This window comes from Centroberyx gerrardi, chromosome 23, assembly GCF_048128805.1.
Source record: "Centroberyx gerrardi isolate f3 chromosome 23, fCenGer3.hap1.cur.20231027, whole genome shotgun sequence".
Lineage (NCBI taxonomy): Eukaryota > Metazoa > Chordata > Actinopteri > Beryciformes > Berycidae > Centroberyx > Centroberyx gerrardi.
The window spans coordinates 16,493,938-16,515,723 of NC_136019.1; the positions used below are offsets into that span (position 1 = coordinate 16,493,938).

Here is a 21,786-nt window from a genome sequence, read left to right on the forward strand (position 1 = left end):
TTACATCACTGACGATAAGACCCATCGCCGTCGCCCGCTCATCCCTGCCTGCCTTTGGCTTCTTGTCAAAACAGCTCGTGCTGAGCTCGACCCAACCGTATTTTTGGCAACGCCGGGACCAATTTTGACAAAGCGGGTTGGATGAGCCCGGACAGGGACGCTGGTGCCGAAAAAGTAGGAATTTTCTTTTTTTTCTTAGAGGGAGTGTGTGTGCATTCCTCCGTGGCGCCAGGTTCCTCGAGTCAGGACAGAACGGAGGAAAGGCCCGGACAGTCCACTGGGAAAGGAGCTAGAGACACTGATGAGGGGAAATGAGACTGAGAGGAAGACCTTGGAAAGGAGGCAGTGGAGCAAGCTTCAGGAAAAGCAGCCTGGACTAAATACAGTAATGAGCTTATGCTATAGGACTGTGCTGAATGTCTACCCTTTTAGTCATTTGCCAGATGTTCTCATCATCCCTTAATAGCATCGATCTGGCGTAGCTCTACACAAAAGAATCCTGCCTAGCGTTTGAAGTGAGGAAAAGAGATTTTCAGATCTGAGGCGATGTGTATAAGAGGAGACTGGCCTGTTGAGTTCTGAGTCAGAAAACAATGAGGGGGACTTGGACTGAAAACAATGTCTGAAAAGTAAATGGATCCTTCGGTTCCAATCACTACCTGTCCCTCATGGCAGGGTTCCTCAGGTCAGTAATGAGGGGGATGGTCCTCTTGAACTGGTCAATCTTGTTCTTGGAGAAATCCACTATGTCCCACTGCTTGTCCTGCCATCAGACAAAACACAGGCCATCACCGCTGAGCAATCTACATGGTAGAGCTGCTGAGAGGTTTATTTTGGGGGAATTGTGCACTTTGCGATGTAAGTACCAAATTTTGTGCACCCTCAGGGAAGGCCATAAAAAATGTTTTTAGCTGTCATTGTAAATTGCATTTTTAGGCAAAGTCTTTGGGCCCACAGCTAAAAATACCTCTAATGATCTCCCCTAAGAGTCTGCAAACTTTGTATACTTAAAGTGTAATTCACTGTTCTTTCTACACAAAACATGATCAAAGTACAACTACTAGACTGTTTAATACCAAGTAAATGTATTATTTTAGTATTCAGGGTTTATTTGCATGAGAGGAACAAGTAAACTGCTAAGAGTAAACAGTAAGTATTCACACAGTATTCAAAGATGTACAGGTGAAGGAAAATCTGCTATATCTGCATATCTGCAAATATGCTTATATAGAAATCTTCATCAGACGCAGGTAATGATACGCTTGATACTGATAGGCTTCTGCAGCAAAATTAAACCATGGCTGTCACACTGTAGCAGCCATCCGAAGTCTATAGCTCCTGGGTGAACACTGTGTGTGTGAACTGACCTTGAGGTCTCTGCTGAGTTTGTGGAGTTTCTTGAACATGGCCTGTGCCGTGTTCTCCATGCTCTCAGTCTGCAGTGTGGCGAACTGACCGGCCTTCCACGTGTCCCAGTTGGCGTTCCACTCCCGCGTGATCCCCCAAACCTGCTGCAGGTAGTCTAGGTCCTGTACAACACACACATACACACACAGAGCCATGCACACATGCACGCGCACACCCAAACACACATGTGCACACAAAAAAAAGCTCAATAGTTACATGCCTCCTGCAATACACGTAGGACCGTTACAAGGCCAGCATTCACAACAAAAACTATTCCCTCAAAACCCATGGATAATACATTTATGTGGCCATTGTTAAGCCTCAATGCTACACTGCACAATAAATGGAAACTCAGCAGGCAATAGAGCTGATCGACAAAGAAGTACGGGGGAATAAAACTCCAACAAGCCTCTCCATCTCCAGTTATATTGAGCATAACATAATAGCATGAGAAAGGCTCCACAAAAAGCAGCTAGGTCAATGGAGTGGAATGAACAACAGGCCAAAATTGGCTGATCAGATAGGAAAAACCAAAAACTCTGTACTAACTTTCTGAAAAGACGAGGATGAAAAAAAATTCATGAATCGATCTCTTGTTGCGGATAGGATGTGCCACTTAACTGCAATGTACAACCTTGGTTTGGGGAATAATGGGACATCTAACAGGATTAAGAGTAATATGATTACAAAGAGATACTGCAGTTACTGTAAGTGACGCGCAACACAAAGCCAACCCTTTCTCTACACTTCATTTCCTCAGCTATGCCTCATTTTGTTTGAACAATCTGCCATTGCAGAAGGGTCAGGCTTTGTTGTTTATCTGTGGGAATAAAACCCTAAAAAAAAACTCCAACTAATCACAATCCTGGACAGTGCGAAAAGCTGGATAATGGACGCTGTCATGCATGTAGCTCAGTGTGGGACATGGAGGACCGAGGTGGAGCGAATGTGACGATCAGGTTGGGGATTTTGCAAAGCGAGCGGCGAAAAAAACAATTGGACTGTCTGCTCGCTCCGTGGGGAACTACAAAAACACCATTCCCTCGTGAGACATCTATTGAGTCAGACTAGATACATCCACACTGGGGATTTAAAGTGTTGAAAGTGAAGCCAGGAAGGAGTGAAAAACAAAGTACATGAGGAAGTAGTTAAAAAAACATCCTCAGGTCCTTGGCCCGCTCACACATATTGGTCCATCTTATGGCCGTACCACCCAACTGTGGATTTTGACTATGAGTGTGGCGGTCAGTGGAGCGTCAGACCTTCTCCAGCGCCTGGACGTCTTTGGAGGGCGGTTGTTCTATCTTGAAGATGCTCAGGCCGTGGAGGATGGTGCTCTCCTCCTGCTTCAGGGCCTCCAGTTGGCTGCGGAGCGCCGCTATCTGCTCCAAGGCCGACCCGCTGCTCACAGCGCTGCCAAACGGACCTGGACGCGGCACACACAGAATACACATGTTGGCAAGCGCACACACACGCGCACACAAACGCACAAACATACACACACACACATATGTCCACACGCACGGACAAAAACAAAGCCACACGCACATACATTAACAAACAGATGTAGTGCAAAAAAAAACAAAAAACGAATATAATGCCTGTCAATAAAGAGCCAAAACACATAGAATACACATGTAGGTTTGCATGTGTCGTGCGCACACACTCACACACACAAACACACAGACAGATGAACACACACAGAGAGATGCTGCAAAAAATAAGTAATATCGTACTTCATTTTAATAAAGTCACACCTCCACCCCCATGCGCACACACACACACACACACACACACACTCCAGCTGAACTGACACATTACACGTGCGTGTGACATTAAGCCGAGCCGCTAATTTAACACCTCCGTGACGCTGTGCTCGGTGAAACAGTTGTGACATAATTAGACGGCGAAGGAGTTGGGAGATTGCGAGGACCGATGGTTATCTGTGTGATGTTTCGTTTAAACACCGGCAGTGTTGTCGGTGTGAAGGAAGGGTGGAGGGTGGGGGGGGGTGGGGGGGGGCGGTGGTGGTGGTGTTGGGGTGTTGGGGTGTTTCTCCCCGCGCGCCATTAATGTTATTTCACAGCTGGACTGGTCGGGGTCACAGGGTCCCCCCACCATCTACCAGAGTTGGAGAGGGTGATATAGAAAGAGAAAAAGAGAGAGAGAGAGAAAGGGGGGGAAATTGTAGCATGAGAGTGGGGAGAAAGAGCTATTATGTCTGGGGAAAGGGATGGAGGGAGAGGAGAGAGGGAGGGAGGAGGAAGGTGACATGAAACGGGCCGATGGGGTGCGGCGGGAGGAGGGCGGAGGGAGGCTGAAGGAAGGAGGAGAGGAGATTAAAGGAGGAAAGGGCAGGGGAGAGGAGAAGAGAGGAGAGGAGATGTGAGGAGAGTAAAAGGAGAAAAAAGAGGGCGAGGGGACGCAGAGGGGAGAGGGGAGGGGAGGAGGAGGAGCTGGCCCGGAGCCCAGGTATCCTCACTGCCCCACCCCCTCCTCCCCCCTGCTCGGCCAGGAGCCCCACACACACCCGGGGCTCCCACGGCCCCCGCTCGGCCGCGCGACAGCTTTGATTTACGGGATATTTGATCTTCACAGCTTTCCCTCTGCCGCTGCTCCTCCTCCTCCCATCTACTCATAGACTGGGCCCGCGCTCACCACACACATACACACACACACACACACACACACAGCTCGACGACGAGGTCCCAGCTCCCAGGCCCCGGCGGGACACACACACACACACACACACACACACACAAATATACACACACTCACAGCTCATATCTGCTTTCAGTTAGGCCCTTTACTGTACTTTGCTGCCCTCGTTCTCGTTGCTGGAAGCTGGCCTACGCTGAAGTGAGTGAAATCCTAATGAGGAACCAATAGCCTGCCATGGCCACTAGAGATCTCCATATAATTCATATACGATTAGCCACTTTGCCTATCAAATTGTATGTGGGGGGGCGAGAGAGAGAGAGAGAGAGAGAGAGAGAGAGAGAGAGAGAGAGAGAGTAAGAAAGATAAACAGAGAGAGAAGGGGAAGGGTCAGGGTGAAAGAGGTGGAGAGAGTGAGAAAAATGGAAGGAAGACAAAGAGAGACAGTGAGGGACGGAGCTAATGATTAGAGAGAATAAGGAGGTGAGCGTTTGATGAGACTGTGTCTATATTAAACCGTCAGAGACTTCTCTCTCCCTCTCTCTCTCTCTCTCTCTCTGTGTGGGTGCCCTTCACAGAGGCACAGTGATGTGGCTGACCCAAATGACTGGGATATTATTGGGAGTGCGAGAGAGGGAGGCCTCTGTTGAATACTGATGAGGCTCGGCACAAAGCTGCCTCCTGGCCTCATTAACCTGCCGAGGACCGCCTTTGTTTTTCCCCTGCAAACGCTCCAAACATTCCCTACATCCTCTCCTCGCACCGGTTTTCGGAAGTAGCGCCGCGGACGGAGAGGAGAAAGCCTTCAAGGAGCCCGGGAATGGCAGCCGAAGTCGGAGCAGCAGCACGTGTGTGTGTGTGTGCGGTGGGGAAAAGAAGAGGAAAAAGGAGGTCTTCTTCGCGTAACTTGAGAAGTTCGTCTGTTCCTAATGTTCAACTTTGTCACAGGGAGAGGGAAGAAGAAGAAGGTGTTGAAAATGTGAAAAACTTCGGTGGGGGAGGGGAGGGGTGGGGGGGCGGTTTTGGATGCGTCGAGAAAGCGAGTAACAGATGGAGAAAGGGGAAAAGTCAGCTCTGTCGTGACGAAAGAGAAAACACAACACAAAAACAAAACACAGATCACACCGTCTCCCACCGCACTCGCATGAACTAAAAGCAGAGGGGCGGGAGGTGGGGGGGCGAGGGAGCGGGGGAAGTGGAGCGAAAGGATGAGAAGAAGGTAAAGCGAAAGTAGGACGAGAGGTTTGCGCTCTTTCATATGCCTCGGCGCGGCGCGTCTTTGTTTTGTTAGTCGACGCGTGTGGCGGGCATGTGCGGCACGACGCCCGCGTGTGCACGTGCGCGTGTGTGCGCGTGTGCGTGCACACACAGGAGATTTCAATTTCATCTTTAATGGAAACGGCAAATAAGGGAACAAACAAAAGACGAGGGAGATGAGCAAATCCTCCCAGCGTAGGCCCAGTCAGAATGGATGATGAGGCCCGACATGGAGTAAACACTCGGCTGTTAGGAAAACAAGGCGGGTAGGAGGATGGGGGAGAGAGGGGGCGAGAGGAGAGACGGAGGTGGCTGAGGTGAGCGGCGAGGAAGGGAACGGGCTCGGAGGAAGCAAAAGGGAGAGAGGAGGAGAGATGGAAGTAGGGAGGAACAGATGGGAAGAGAGAAGAGGAAAGGGAGGAAGGGAAAGAGGAGCTGTCATGGTGCGTCTTCCAGTCGGGGCTGTCACTTATGCTGTGGAAGGGAGCAGCCGCGTAGTCGGGAATCATCAGGAGCAGGAACAGATTAGATACAGGCTATTGGCTCTGATGGGTCCTCGTATAGCTCAGTAATGTCTCAGTGAGGACACAGGGAGAAACGGAGAGAGACTGACGGAGAGCCACAGACAGATGCTGGCTTTCCATCCAAGTATTGGTGGCACTTTATTTTATTAGGGATGGCACGATATATCGAAATTCAATGTATCGCAATACAAAAATATGACAATACGTTTTGTGGGACAGACAAATGAATGATGATATTAGCTACATTTTATTCTGCTGTAGTAGGCAGAAATAAGACGGCTTGCCCATCACACTTTCACAAGCTCTCCACCGAAATTATATTATTTGCTTACTTTTTTAAATGGTTGTTTACATTCTAGCAAGCCAATGCCACTGCTAGAAGGATTTGTGGCTCATAAATAAACATAATTCTGCACAGTCATACTTTGTTGTCACTAAAGTTTTATTTATTACATCATATCGTGATTGTATTGAATTGCGAGAAAAAAAATATTGTCCCTTCCCTATATTTTATAATACAATAAATACCTGGCATGTAGAAGGTAATTATGTAGTAAGAGGAAGTAATTCCTGGTAATTATTTAAAAAATAGCAGGTAATTAACCTGTGTATTACATTGTGGAACCTACCAGGTACTGTAAGTATGCGGTTAATAATTAATATACAAGATACCTTGTAGGAACGATGTAAGAATGTGAAGATATTTTACAGTATGTGTGTGGTAGTTTCTCCTCCTGTTAATCCACTTGACAGTTGGATGGAAACCCAGCTAAAGAGAGGGACAGACAGAGAGAGGAGATGAGGGAAGCAGAGGGGTGGAGATGAAGAGAGAGAGAGAGAGAGAGAGAGAGAGAGAGAGATGCCTCAGCCTGCTGCCTCGCCATGCAGGGTTGTGACCACCCACTGGGCCAGTCAAGGCTGAGGCCTTGCATCATGTCAGACATGCAGATAGACACCCAGCCGAGTCATCTGGTCCTGGGGGGGGGGGGTGTGTGTGTGTGTGGCAGAACTGTCGGTAACTTAGACACACATGCACGGGCGCGCGCACATGCACACACACGCACACCATGAAGCCACGCATCATAAAAGGATTGCAAAAATGAAATGCCTTCTGTGGTCGTGTGTGTGCCAGGGGAGAGTTAGGGAACTGCACACACACACACACACACACGCTTGCATGCACGCACATGCACATGGAGCCGCGCATGCACACATGGGCACACATTTCTAGCACACATACATACTGTAAACAATCATAAATCATCACAGTGCAAATCTACCTTGTGATAATGTATGTTTGTGTGTGTGTGTGAGAAAGAGAGAGGGAGTGAGAAAGGGTGTGACCTGTGGTGTTGAACTCCTTCACAGTGGTCTGCATCTTCTTCTTGAACTCCTCGGAGGAGAGAATGAGGCCGCTCTTGAACTTCTCCTTGTGCTTCTTCAGCATGACGTCGCTGTCGATCACCACCTGCTGGAACCACACCCACTCCCTGTTCAGCGACTCCAGCGTCTCCTGCACCTGTGGGTGTGGGATAGGTGGGGTGTTGACGAGAACAACGCTTTTTCAGTGTTCATGTTTGTGTGGGTGTGGGTGTGTATGTATGTGAACCAAACAGCGTTCCATTACAACCACGGACTATACAACAAGAGAGCAAATGCCTCACCTGACTTTGGAAGAAAAGGAAAGACATTTTAAAAAGACTGAAGTCGTTGAAATCGGTGACACCACTAAAGTCTGCAATAATATCCACAACCCATCTCTGCATTCCAGTGTTAAGGTGTGCAAAGGCACAGATGCATTTTGGCATTTCACTTCAGGGTGGGTGAACAATCCAAAAGACCTTCATCTTCAATAGTAAAAGTTATTCCTCATTACTTGGAAGGTGAGATAACGGCATGTTTCTAAATTGCTGCTACTATGTCACATCTCACTTTATCAGTGAGCAAACAATGAACAAAACAATTTCAACCCCTCTATCCCCAAACAAGTATTACAACCATCGGCAAACCATACGCCAGGCATTTTAATTGGTACTCGGTAATGTACGATAAAATAGCAAAGGTAGGCAAGTTCTCTCACTAGCTGAACATGTGGGAGTCAAACTGGGAGTCAATATGGCAACGTCAACAGAACAGTGATGTCACTGCAAGTCATGGTTACAGTATGCATTGGTGAGAGTGTGTGTGTGTGTGTGTGTGTGTGGTCATGCATCATTAGTTTGCATAGACTGCTGCAATACAGTGATGTATGACAATATAATATACATTATATTATATCCTAAATCATTTAAGATCATGTAAAAATTACACTTGTGAAATCAGTGCATGTATGTACTGTATATATTACATATGTGGCATAGTATACTATGCACTGATGCAGTGGTAAATAAAAAAGGTGGGTAAGCAAAAAATCAATCAAAAAAAAAAAATACCTATCCTGATACAACCTACTATGATGTAGGCCTACACCTTTGATTTTCATTTCATACAGATTTATGTCAGCCTAAAAAGGTGTGTAAACTCGCAATATGTTATAAGCTGTGTTTTCTAACTGTTCAGCTGCTAGCAAGTTAACTAGCAAGCCAAGTAGCCTAGTGTTACTGTATTCTCCACTGAATTCAAATAAACTGATCATTAATTAGTTCCACAGGTCATCACCACAAAAGCGCCGTGGGACTGTACACAATCTGTCCTTGTTTCTGAGTGAGTGAGCCTGTGTGGTGGTTGTGTGTGTGTGTGACGACCCATCGCTGTGAATGGACCCATTTCCCGCTAAATGCTGTATACTGTGCGTGTGTGTGTGTGTGTGTGTTTATTAATCAGCGAGCTGCTTACAGCCTGTTCCACGGTGACCTCGTATTTCTCCAGGATAGCAAACTGTTCGTGGATGGGAGGGATCTGAGCCTCTGTCTTGGCCAGATCGCCCTGGAGAGTCTCCAAGAGCTTCAGGCTCTCACCGAGCTCCACCAGGGTCTGAGGGGGCTGGCTCAGCCTACACACACACACACGCACACGCACACACACACACAGACAGATGATGGAGACACAGGCATGCTTACATGGATGAACAACAGGCACACATTACTTGCATATCCACAGACACCCACCACAGCGCATGCACACACCTATTCACCTATTCACCTGGTTAGTCTATTTCATGGAAATTGCTGGTCTAAATATTTTGTAGACTTTGTGTGGAGATAGTGAGTGACAAGTCCTCTACCTCCATTTACACAATTCCTGTTTTCTCCGATTGTTCAATAAATCCCTGAGACTATTAAAAGAACCATGCATCATTTGAAATGTGTACTAATAAACTACCTAACACACTGGTGTAGACCCGCTCATTCACTATTTTTATCTGGACATTCATCACAGAGATTGTTAGTATTCAACTTGCATGGAGCGGTTTGCCATGCATCAGACGGCTTAGCTTATTAAAATGTAACATAGCTTAGAGACAATGGCACTCTTCATTTTACCATCAGTCTTCAGTTTTATCATTTTAGATATCTCCAGAAAGGGCTCCAGCAAGTTTGATTTGAAAATATTAGATTTTGTTGGAATATTTTCGGCGTAATTGAATAGGAAGCCGACCGGCTTGCTGTCTAACCGCCCCATGTTAAATGAATGCAGGCTGTTCACTTTTTGCTTATCAACTCAATGGTAAATATCTCAACAAAATATGGATTTGTGTGGTCTATCTTAGCTTTCAAATAGTATAGATGAGGGACCTTTTCATAGTTTATAGTGATTTACTTCACAGCGGAAAAAAGGTACTGTTGACTGGAAAGCATTGAGAACAAAGTGATCTTTCATACCTGCCAGGCCAGGAATGCCAAAGGAATGTCTCTACTACACCAGCAGTAAATAGGTTTATATGACAATAAATATTCCTCCTGCACACCACACACACTCAACACCTCACCAGACACTGGAGCGAGTCCGTCATGTCACACCATTGTGGTATACAATATCTCAATGTGTATGAAACCAGTGCATTGTCTATTTACAAAGAGAGACAGCTGGCAGAAACTGTTTGTCAACACCTGCTCTCAGCATCAGCCAAATAGCTAAAATATAAAACATACTATTTTCACAATTTTCTGCGTGTCTACTTCCAAGCTACCAAAGCACGACTTCAAAATAAAAGTCTTGCTAATGCCAGTTGCCTGGTGACCTGTAAGACACCTGTACACCTGGATTAACAGGGTACCCTAGCATTTAGGGCACACAGCGCTCAGGGAGTTTTATTTTGAAGTCGAACTCCTGTGGGTAAGATTTGTTTACAGGGATAGCTAGTAAGGAGTCAAACAGAAAATGGCCTTTTTTCCTATCATGAGTTTTTAAATCAGGAATCCACTGTGGCATGCGAGACAAGACCCCTACACAGGACCATGGAGGGTCAAAGTTACTTTCTAACCAGTGTCTAACCAGTGCCAATTGGCTGTCCTTGTAAAAAGAATACACTTGGGCTGTAAACTCCACCCACCCACCCACCTGTTGGCATTGTCTTGCAGGAAGCCATGGAGCTCTTTGAGGCGGGTGCTGGCCATGAGGCTGAGCAGCTGGGTGAACTTGCCCTGCCACTCGTGGCAGTGCTGCACCAGGGAGAACTTGAGCGGGGAGCAGTCCAGCATGACAAACTGGATGCTCAAGACCGTCTCCTCCTGCTGAACGTTGTTGTCCACTTCTGTGTACCTGGGGAAGGTGGGGAGAGGAAAACACGGGTGCAGAAGAGGGAGATTAGGGTGTCTGCAAGTTTCATTAAGGTAAATTTAAGACTTTTTAAGACATAATAAGGAATAATAGACCACTAACGCAACTGAAATAAATATGAAAATGAAAACAATCAGAATATAGGTCTGTGTGAATAGGCTGATTTCTCAATGGAAACAGTGACCATGAACTGCAACACTTTTAATACCTCTAAAACTGAAATTAAGACTTAAAATGCTTTATTTAACAGTATTCAAGACCTGTTAAAGACTTGAGTGTAAATAATAAAATTGAAGACATTTTAAGATTTTTCTCCTTGTGACAGGAGATAGGTAAAATAAAAAAGAATATGTACATCAGTTAAAACAGAGGAACAAAAACAGCCTTTTTCACTTGGTTAAAACAATTGCAGTGTGTGCACTTGTACTTTGGCAAAATAACACACTCACATCCTGTGTGAGAGAGAGAGTTTGTAAGGAGAAATTTGAGAAACTTAATTTGAAAGGAACCAAGCAATGAAGACAACCACCTGTACTGTGCTGCAATTATGTATAATAGCATCCACACAATAAAGAACAACAAACAGCAATACAATGCAAACTTCATTTGCGCATTGGAAGAAATCAGATTAGTTGTATCGATGGGGGAGTGTTATCGACATGGGTGTGAAACCCAAAGTGCTGAGACAGACTAGTGTGTGTAGACACACACACACAGTGTTGACACGACAGAGATTTACATACCAATGTCTTTGACAAATCCATAAGGCAATAACGCATACTCGCACTGTGGGTATATATGTGTGTGTGTGTGTTTATGTGTGCGTGAGTGTGTGTTGTGCAGTGTAATGTTTGTCAAGACCTCGGCGTATAGATTCGGCCGAGGTCACAAGGACAATGTTCTTTGCTTTAGCCTCACCGCTCCTCCTGTGTGCCTATCTCATCATTTTTGCTTCATTCTTCATCCGCCCATCTCACGCCTTCCCCCCACCAACTCTCACTTTCTCACCTCCTCTCTGAACCCTTAAACACCTCTACTTTTTTAGCTCTCACTCCCCTTCTCCACCTTACACAATCCCCATACTCAACATCCACATGTTCTTTTCTTTCAGTCAGTCAGGCATTACACACTTCACCCCTCCATACCTGTGCGCTATCAAACTTCATCACGGTTTACAGCACTTGAGAAAATCATTCTCTAACAGTGTCTACTTAATACAAGGAAGTGAAAGTTGTATTATTGAGAAATTTAAATTTAGCTATGAATCTTCACACCTTAACTGTGAATTTTCACACAGCTCCTGCAATCCTCTTCTTGTATTCAGAAAGTACTCACTGTCACGAATGCACCGTGGGGACTGTACAGAATCTATACTTAAGACTGTAGTTCAGACTATTTCTTTGGCATTTCTGCTTTTCTATGAGTCAGTATACGGAGGAGAAAGACAGGAAAGATGAGGAGAGGGAGAGGGCAGACTATGTGATGGCAGTTAATTCTGCACGGTTCCGTCAATTGGAGAGCAGAATGGTCTTTACTGCACAGTACCTGGCTATATCCGCGTCAAAGGAAGAGACCGGTGGGTTGAGCCTCTGGTAGCGTCGTATGAAGGAGTCCTTGTTGGTCTCCCAGATCTCCCTGTATTTGTCCCAGGTCTTCAGGTAGGCCTGCAGGTGGCCGGCGTTAGCTCTCATCCCCGCGGCCACTGCGGCCTGGATCTTCCCTATCTCCTCGTCCTGCTCTGGAGTGGGGAAGAGGACCAGGGAGACGACAAGGACAAGAGGTTATAAAGTGGAGGGACAGATAGACAGATACATACATACATACTGTATATGCTGTACATACATACATACACAAATGCTTAATAATCATTTGGCAGTTCCAAAGAAATGTCTCTATAATTTACCAGAAAGTATAATTTGCTATTTTAGTAATACACCTCTTGCTAATATACTATTTCAAAAGGACGATTTTGGAAATTGAGTGAATATGCAGAATACAGCGTGACAATTAATGACACGGATTGCAAGAAATAAACAGAATAGGAGCTCAAGCCCTTGATAAAAGTGCAAGATGCCCAGACAGATATGTCTTCTTTCAAATTAATTGGCTGTCCCCTGTTATTGTTGTTAGGTCTGAACCCTGCGTGTAATTGATAACGGAGGAGTCGGCTACTTCTACATAACTAAACAACACTGAGGTGAAGCCTCATCTCTAATAGCCTGCTTGTTATGCTAATAGGTTATTTCAGTCATTTTATTCCTACACTGATATTCATGATAAGTCATTAGGACAGTAAACTATGAATCATTTGGTTGCACATTTTGATTAAAAAGAAGTTACATAAGAAATGACTCCCAGCCAGGTCTTATAATACACATACCATCAGTCCTGTTTGCTTTCAGTCATTTGAACTTTTTTGTGACAACTCTAACGTATTATTAAGCAAGCTAACACAATGTTACCCTTCTCAGACTCCACTAAACCCAGACCTTTACCTTTAGAATGTGCAGTTTGAAAAGCACTCTACAGTGCTATTAAACAGTCAGCTGTAGCGCATACGCTAATCAACAGAGTGTACATACAGTGAGTGAGTGCTGCTTGTGTTGTATGAGCTGAGAAATTCCATCCATTGAGGTGCCTCATTACATTGCTAAGCCATGGCTGCTGCCTTATTAAGCCATGAAGAACCTGTCAAGTATCTGTGAAAGGACGTGCGATAGGGGAAGCAAAACATTTCTATCTCCGTAGATTTGTTAACACTGTATTCCATGGTTCTTTTGTGGTAATAAGTGAGCTGGAATGTAAAGCCTTACCAGAAGTTTCAATAACCTTTTGGAACACTGAATTATACTTCATCTTCTCTAAAGAGAAGGAGAAATCATGAGCTAATAACTACTAGAGGAGGTATATTTAGTATCAGATATTTCAAACCACTCAAAGGGCCTCAGGTATTTGATTCAACCTCACACGATGAATGGATTCAAACTAGAATAATCACATACAGGAATATCTGACATCTATCTAACAGTGCTCTCCCGCATGTGTATACTTATCATGTTTCCACAGACGCACGCTTCACTGATGAGATCCTGACGCTGGCTCTCACGCATCCTACCTGACAGGCACTTACTCTAGTTAAAAGATGGCTTTTCATGAGAGAACACACAGCCTGCCATGTAGAGTACCATTAGGGCCTGCTCTGGAGATTGGAGTTCAGGATGAAGCGCCATCCCCGGTGGATGAAGACACAGTGTTGGATGGGGAGATAAATTGAAGGGGACGAGTGTGTATGGGGAGATATGTTGGTAGATATATGGAAAATGAGGTATGGGGAGTTGTGTGTGTGTGTGTGAGTGTGTGTACACATATATATATGCCACTTCTCTCTGCCCTGCTCAAACATCTCCTCCCAGTTTCATTACGGCAGAGCAGTGTGAGCCAAGAGCCCCTGTTCCCTCTGGACTCCCTGCTGTCTGTCAAACTCACACACAGCACACAGCATGCTCATACGAATGTGCGCTCACACACACACACACACACACACACACACACACACACAGCTGCTGCCCTGGTTAAAATGGATAGGTGGATGGATGGATGAGTGAGGAGGAGATGAAGAGAGATTGGCAAGACGAAGGGGGCACTGCAGAGGTTTTTAGATGAGGAGGATAAAGAGGTGAGGATGAATGGAAGGAAAAACTCGCTGGTTGGGGTCACGGAGGTCACGGAGCGAATATTTTGGAGGGGAGAGGAAAGAAAATAGAGAACGGAGAGAGTGAGCAAGAGGTTGCCTGGATGCAGCCTTATGAATTGTTCTTACTTTGCTTTCACGCACATTTGCACTTCAGGCACATTTTGACTTTATTATTCGTGGGTCTGGCCCAGCCGACTGCTCTCTTGAATTCATCGAATTCATGTAAACACAGGCTAATGGCGGCCAGCATAAAGTTCAAGTTCAATCTGAGTGCCTGATGTCTGCAGCAGAGGTGAAAGGAATACCAAAATATCCAAAATATATCAAGTAAATAGTAAAATTATTGGTGGAATAAATGTAAAAAGTAGCTTGTATAAATGAAAGAAAACATTGTTACATATGACCTTCCCCATGCAATGCTAAAAGGATGAGAGGACATGGAACTCTAACTACATTCTTAGATTAAAAAAAAAAGTGTGAATGGAAAGCCAACAATTTTTTGTACTAAAATGTAGTTAAGTAGAATGCTTCAGTTAAAACATGCATAAGTAAAAGTAAAATTAATAACTTAAAAAAAATATTTAAAAAGTACAAGTACACAAAAAAGCCGGTCAATTACACTAATGAGAGTAGATGTAATTTGTTACTTCCGCTCTTGGGCTGCAGGCTCAAACTGCCCCTTCAAGGGAAGCCCAAAGCAGACCAATGAATTGTGCAAAATTGTATGTAACACCTGCTTAAAAAGCAAATTGGAGGCAAAACAAAAACAAGATTCGGAGGGATGGATTCAGGCAAAAGATGAGGAGGAACAAAGGAGATACGGTGTGGTTAAAAGCAGAAACACCAAGATGATGCAAGGAAAAGCGGCGCGCGGCTGGCGTTCAATACAATTTTGCATCATCGGTTGAATTAAACTTCCTAGGAGGAACACAAAACGGCTGCCGCAAATTGGTCACAGAGAGGAGCTATGACATCCAGAGAAAGCAACGGGTAATAAGGATGGCATGGAAAATATGAAAGGGTGGAAGAGAGGGCATGTGAGAAGAAACTAGAGGAGAGGGAGGAAGGTTGAGGAGTGAATGGGGAAACAGACATAGTTTGACCATTGGAAGAAGGATGAGAGTCAGTAATTGGTCGAATATGTATTCCAGACATACCAATAATTCACATAACTGCATGTTTTATGCAAAATGGAACTGGTTGCTGCCATGCTAACTCTAGTGGTCACCAGGAAATTAGTGTCAGTCTTTCTTGTTTTCTCCTGTTTCTTGCTAATTCCTCTTTTGCTTGGAAATTGGTATCAAAAGTTATTAGCTATGTTTTTAAATGGAGGGCTTCCAGATCCAGAGGTTAGTTGTTTAAGATTAGGGTAAAGTGGATCACAAATGGAAAACTATCTGCACACTGGATTCAAGCTCCCAATCTTTCGCTACAACATTTCATTTTGATTTGCTTGATTAAGACCTCGTTGATCAAAAGGCTGCCAAAAAAAAAACGGACTGGGAGCTTGGATCCAGCGGATGAATATATTTCTTCATTTGTGCTTCAGGTCTACTTTTATTCAATACCCAGCCGAAAACAGCCTGGATGTACACGCTGCTACTCTTTCTTGGAAAACGTGGACCCCTGAGGAAAAGCTCGAAAAATAAAATGAAGAAACAGGTTCTAAAAAAAATGTTCTAACCGAAGATGGTGTGTATGGGATTCCTCTGCGAGCGTTTGTGGGTGAGGAGGTCGGGCAGCCGTTTGAAGACCGAGATGGTGTTGATGAGCTGAGGAGTGATGATGTTCACGATCTGAGCCAGCTTCTGGAGTGTCGGGGAGAACTCCACCTGCAGACACAGACACACACACACACACACACACGCAGACACATGTAAAGCATATTGATTTTATCTGTGACGCATAACCACTTGCACCATTGACATTAATATTAACCTCCCTCAAATCAATGTTTCCAGCCTCGGGGTGAACAAATCTCTTCTTCCTTTTCCTACAAGAGTAAAGAAAAAGTCAAACCCAAACTCTACCTCCTATCTTCCACAACATCATTGATTTTTATGACATAAAGATTCATCAGGCTCTTTCCCCTCTAAGCCGATATTGTTCTATCAAGGCTGGCCTGTCCAGAACGCTGAACACCAAGCTGGGTTAATGCGTTGTGATCTGGGCTATAGCTTGTCTCTTTAATGCAAGTTACAGTCATACAACATGCATAAGGCATGAATCACATGTCAGTCCTGATTTATACCCAGCAGAGGCTAGACGGGTGTCCTCTCTGTGATGTATAATGCCATCTCACTATGTAAAATATGGTTGGGTGGGTGAGCCTGTGTTTGCATGTTTGCTTATGAAATATTTTTCCATATGTGTGTACACGTGTGTGTGTGTGTGTCTGTGTGTGTGTGTTCTGCACTGTCTGACAAGGACAAATGGCTATTCTCCTGTCCTATCATGCTGTAAACAGTACAGGGTGCTGACCTGTCTGCATGGGATTCTCAATGTGACTCAGACCTTGGAACTGCAACAAAGCCAGGGCATCACACAGGGAAAATGGATGACTTTGTTCAGCTCAAAAATATGAGATTCTTGTCTTTGTATGTGTGTGTGTGTGTGTGTGTGTGTGTGTGTGTGTGTGTGTGTGTGTGTCTGAGAAAGAATAATACTGTGAGAATCCCCCAGTTTAAAGTAAATGTCTACGTGAGAAAAATAAAGATCTCCCCACATGCCTTTATTGCCCACAGTGATATTGCATTCCTTATGCAGAACTTCCCTGCTGCGGGGACTGTATGTGTATGATAATGTGTCAGCGTGTCTGGCATCATATCTACTCTCTAAAATGCAACACTGACTTTGTGTGTGGGTCTGAGTGTGTGTGTGTGTGTGTATGCCCTCTATCCCTTCAGTCTGTGAGGTCATCTTAAAAAGCCAGAACTTCCTGGACTCGACCTTCTCCTGGAGGACAGATAGTCCAAATTCATGCCGGAAAGGAGCTTCACATCCTTTGCCATCCTTTGTGCACCTTAACGTATTCTGGGTATTATTAAAATTGTGGTTAAACCGCGGTCTACTGGCAGGTATTTATACGTCTTATGATCCTGTGATCTGCACAGGGTGAGGTTGGGCTTACCTGTACTGTGTTGCCAGAAGCCCCGTGGCGCAATACCACCTGCACCCTGAAGGGGGGCACCATGCACCTTGAGGGGGGCGCGATCTAAATGGCTTTCACTGGGTATAATTATTCCTGGTTATAAAACAGTTTGGATTGGTGGAGCAATGTTGAAAGCTGCCGTAAAATACTCAATAAACACACACTTGATGCTGCATAAGAGTTACTTGCGCTAACCAAATTCATTGCATTGGTTAAGTGGCTTATGTGTCAACCACATATTTAGATACTGTTCATACTGTTTTTGGTGGAAAATGGCGCATCAAAAAATATTTGCACTATTTGCTTTGCACTGACATAGGAGAACTAGGAGGGTTTACGCTATTCCACTTTTTTCAAACTGTTAGACCCTTTTTCACATCCAAGACAATGTAGAGCAGCCGCAAGGCGGATGGGAAACTGCATCTTTGGAAAACGACCTGTCCTAACTCCTGACCAATCATGAGGAAGAAGAGGCGGTATTTCACGCTACTACAGCAAGACAACAACATGCGTGTTGTGCGACCTGCCTTTCCTACACAAAAAAACCCAACCAGAATAGAGACTGTGACCTAGTTGGGGCGAGTGGGGGTGGGGTTACCTGTGGTGTGGTCTGGGGGGCCCCCTGGCGTAGTACCACCTGCACCCTGAAGAGGGGGTTGGGTGAGGTCTTGCTGTCTCCGTTAATGGCCCTGGACAGCTCCTGCAGGGAGCGCTTGATGTTGCGCCTCAGAGCCTCCTCCACCATGCGGTCCACTTTCTCTGTGTAGGTCACCCAGTGCTGCTGGACCTTAAACACACACAGAGCGAGGAGAGAGAGCCAACTCATTAGATACAGCTACAGACTTAGTTGGCTAATCCTCTTATATTCCTCTTGGAGTGGCGGGGAGAAAAAAAAGGCACACAATCCTCGATGGCGCTAGGAAAATGCATCATCGGTATTATCCCGATTTTTTGGATTGCACTCCAAACAGCTGGTAGAACCCTCGATCTGTGCGTGCATCTGTCTGGGCACAGTGCTGTACTATTTCTCATTCCTCAAAACAGTCAGATTGTTAAATGGAGTGTAACCATTATATCAAGAAAAAAAATAGGCAGACACGTGCACACATGGATGCACACACACACACACAGAACAGTGTTTGCTGTACAGTCTTTGCTAACAATGGGGGTGGAAGTAATTTCAGAGCTGGAATTTCAGAGCTGGTTTAATTCCAGACATTTCCCTGTAACAATGACCCATATTTGATGAGTTTAAAACAATGACCCATATTTTTATTTTTTTATTTTTTAATCATCTTTGATCAAACGAAAATCAACTGATCAACTGTTGGCCACTGAGTAGCTACACTGGAGCACTTGGGGGTTACTGTGAGTACCTTGCTTCTCTAACCTCTAAGCAATTGCTGCCTCATACTTACATCACAAAACATACAATAAGTCCACAGCAGTTGCCTTATAAATGTGTTTTGGGTGAGCAGTAAGCCCAGAAGATTCATTTTTCAGTAGTGCTGGCAAATTTCCAGCAACGGGATGCGACCAATTCTGAATGAAGGGGAAACACAGGACAGACCTCAGGTCCATCATTGCGGAAGATGTCATGGACGCGGGACATGATGTTGACAATATCCTGGTGTGCTGAGCGCAGTGTCTGGAGCTGCTTCTGCTGGTGGGCCCTCTGGTCGTCCTCAAACTCCAGATCCCTGGGAACAACCACAAGAAAAATGGCTAGATGCTCTAGATGCAACCAAAGTGCATCACTTTGCACAATGTCAACATAAAACTGAATCCATTTACTTTATGCCAAAATGGTAGCACTACAAAAACACTATAATAAAAATAAGAGGATGAGGAAGAAGAAGACCAAGGAGAGAAAACTATTTACTTATCCCTTTAAAGAGAGTAAGCCATAAAAAGGCATAAAATATGTTTCAAGAAGTCATTCAAAAGACATAAATTTGCACATGCTTTATACAGTGAGCAGTATCTGAGACATACATCAATCACACCTAGGTCATTTATTTTGTCTGTTTACTGTATTAGGGATGTTGTGCAATGATGAGTGCCTTGTGTGTCTGTTGTTACCTGTACACAGTCTTGCCCTCCACTCTAACCAGCAAGGTTTCACTGATCTGGCGACACAGGCCGGAGATGGCCAGATTGGCTACCTTATATTCATCCACTAACAGCTGGACCTAGAGGAGGAGAGAGGAGAGGGACGCATAGAAGAACACCGGAAAAGGAAGAAGTTAATTGCAGGTGGAATACAGCACCCATGGGCTGACAGTGCTGTGTCCTTTCTTCCACCTCTCAAAGGCCACCTTTCCATTCTCCCAAGATGCCTCCTTCTCCACCTCCCCCTCCCTCTCTCCTCCCCTCGCTCGCTCTCTCCTCCCTCCCTCCCTCCCTCCCTCTGCGGTTCTCCAGATCAGAGGGGAGCTCATTACATAGGGATATCATGGCTCTGACATCTCAAACACGACAAGAGCGCCTCACATCCTCTCTCTCACTCTCTGGTTTGAATTACTGCAGACAGGCCTTATCCTGACAGCATCAGGCCAACATACATCCAAGACTTTCCTATTCAATTTGTGGAAGCAGGGAGCACATTCACACCGAGATTCAACATTCCCCTCTCCCTCCCTCCCCCTCTCTCTCTCTCCCCCTGCACCTCTTTCTCTACGAATTTGTCTCTATATGTATCACTTCTCTTTCTCTTTATCTCTCTCTCTCTTTTTCTCTCTCTCTCTGCACTGCTGGACCTAATTCCTAAGGAGAGTAATTCCGCTCTCACTCAAAATTCCAGATCCAAGCTCCAATCTCCGGATTTTATGGCTTTCATGGGGATAAGGCACGGCGCGCAGAATAAGCCTCTGAGAGCGAATTTTGGTGGGGAGGAAGGAGGGTGACTGTTCTGAGCCAGTTTAGATCTCTTTTGCAGATTCTCTCTCTCTCGCTCTCTCTATCTCTCTGTCTACCTAGAAACATGGAGAGGCACTGCCAGGCTTTTGACTTTGGGCTCGACAGATCTTGACATTGGCTTGACGCAGGCCTGATCTTAAATCCCTGGAGAGGAGCACAGTGGCAATCCCTGCCAATGAGCGTTAAGTTTTCATTAGGCATGCTCAACCTGCCTCGGCTCCAGCTGCCCCCTGGCATCTCATCCCAAGGCTTCTATTATTGTTTTTGGACTGTAGACTAACAGCAACCCATGTAATGCAGCTCTACAGTGTGTGCGCACGTGTGTGTGTGTGTGTGTGCGTGTATGGTGTGTGTGTGTGTTTATGCGCATGTCATGTCCCATAAATTATCCATAATGATGGTTAATGCCTATTGCTCCCTAATGCAGACTCATATGAGTAGAGATGAAATGACAAACATATTCACATACTCACGCTTGATCACACAAGCTCGAACGGACACACACACACACACGCTTTTCCCTGTGGACATAACTGCATGCTATAGTAGAAATCAACACTGAGTCAATCTTTCCATTTTATGACCTTTGCGGGGCCCGACTACAGCTTCCCACCCCCCGCAACACTCTATGTATCATGGGCTGGACCGCAGCCAGACTGCCTCCTCTGCTCCTCTGCTCCATTTATTTCCGCCCTCCACATGTTTATAGGCCTGAAAATGCATTCGATGGAACGATGACAGCTAAGTGGCCAGAAGAGAGTGTGAATGAGTGAGTGATTGAGTGAGAGCGAGACCTCGCAAAAACAGAAAGAACGAGGGAGGACAGGGATGGAGATGGAGGCAGAGGTGAAGGAAGAGAGAGATTGACTTTTAGTGTGTGTGTGTGTGGTGGTGGGGATGCAGGCCAGCGTAACTCCATCCGGTTAGTGTTCCTACAGAGTTACTCTTGCAGTCGTGTCTCCAGCTGTGCTCAGGAGGTCAGGGAGGTCATACAAAATGCTTAATAAATACATAACCTACATACAGTTCAGCGCCGACTTCTCGATGTGCTGCAGCATCCGAGCCAGCGATCCCTCAGATTTGACCTAATTTTATCAGCTCTCTTGTATCTCGCGCCTGCCGATCCGCTGGGATTGCATCTATTTTCTATACGCCCGTCTTTACAGTACCTGCAGTCTCGACTCGACAACTAAGACAATCAGGGCTTAATGTCTGTGCTAAATGTATAATTCAGTGTGATCTTCTACAAATGAGCTTTCCTTGTATATAACAAATGGCTCTCATTTTATCATGCCATTGTGTTTCGCTTAGCACATTAAAACCAATACCCCTCATTAAGCCCACTTCTTCACAGTAAACTAGACTTAATCAAGTTGTCCCGTTCATTTAATGCACACAGGCGCACACACTGGCGCCCACACACACACACACTCACACATTCCCACACATTTACACAC

The 21,786-nt window shown here is 45.2% G+C and overlaps 1 protein-coding gene across 1 annotated transcript in view; it reads right to left on the minus strand.

Moving 5' to 3' along the window:
- dnah2 (dynein, axonemal, heavy chain 2) overlaps positions 1-21,786 on the minus strand; it is a 161,477-nt gene that overhangs the window by 105,792 nt on the left and 33,899 nt on the right. The window contains exons 16-26 of the mRNA XM_078291720.1: positions 19,493-19,602; positions 18,981-19,110; positions 18,009-18,197; positions 15,944-16,091; positions 12,111-12,303; positions 10,347-10,547; positions 8,682-8,838; positions 7,191-7,365; positions 2,670-2,833; positions 1,368-1,529; positions 660-763 (exon numbers count right to left, since the gene is read on the minus strand). Coding sequence (XP_078147846.1) covers positions 660-763; positions 1,368-1,529; positions 2,670-2,833; positions 7,191-7,365; positions 8,682-8,838; positions 10,347-10,547; positions 12,111-12,303; positions 15,944-16,091; positions 18,009-18,197; positions 18,981-19,110; positions 19,493-19,602 — 1,733 coding nt within the window. The remainder of the gene's footprint in view (positions 1-659; positions 764-1,367; positions 1,530-2,669; positions 2,834-7,190; positions 7,366-8,681; positions 8,839-10,346; positions 10,548-12,110; positions 12,304-15,943; positions 16,092-18,008; positions 18,198-18,980; positions 19,111-19,492; positions 19,603-21,786) is intronic.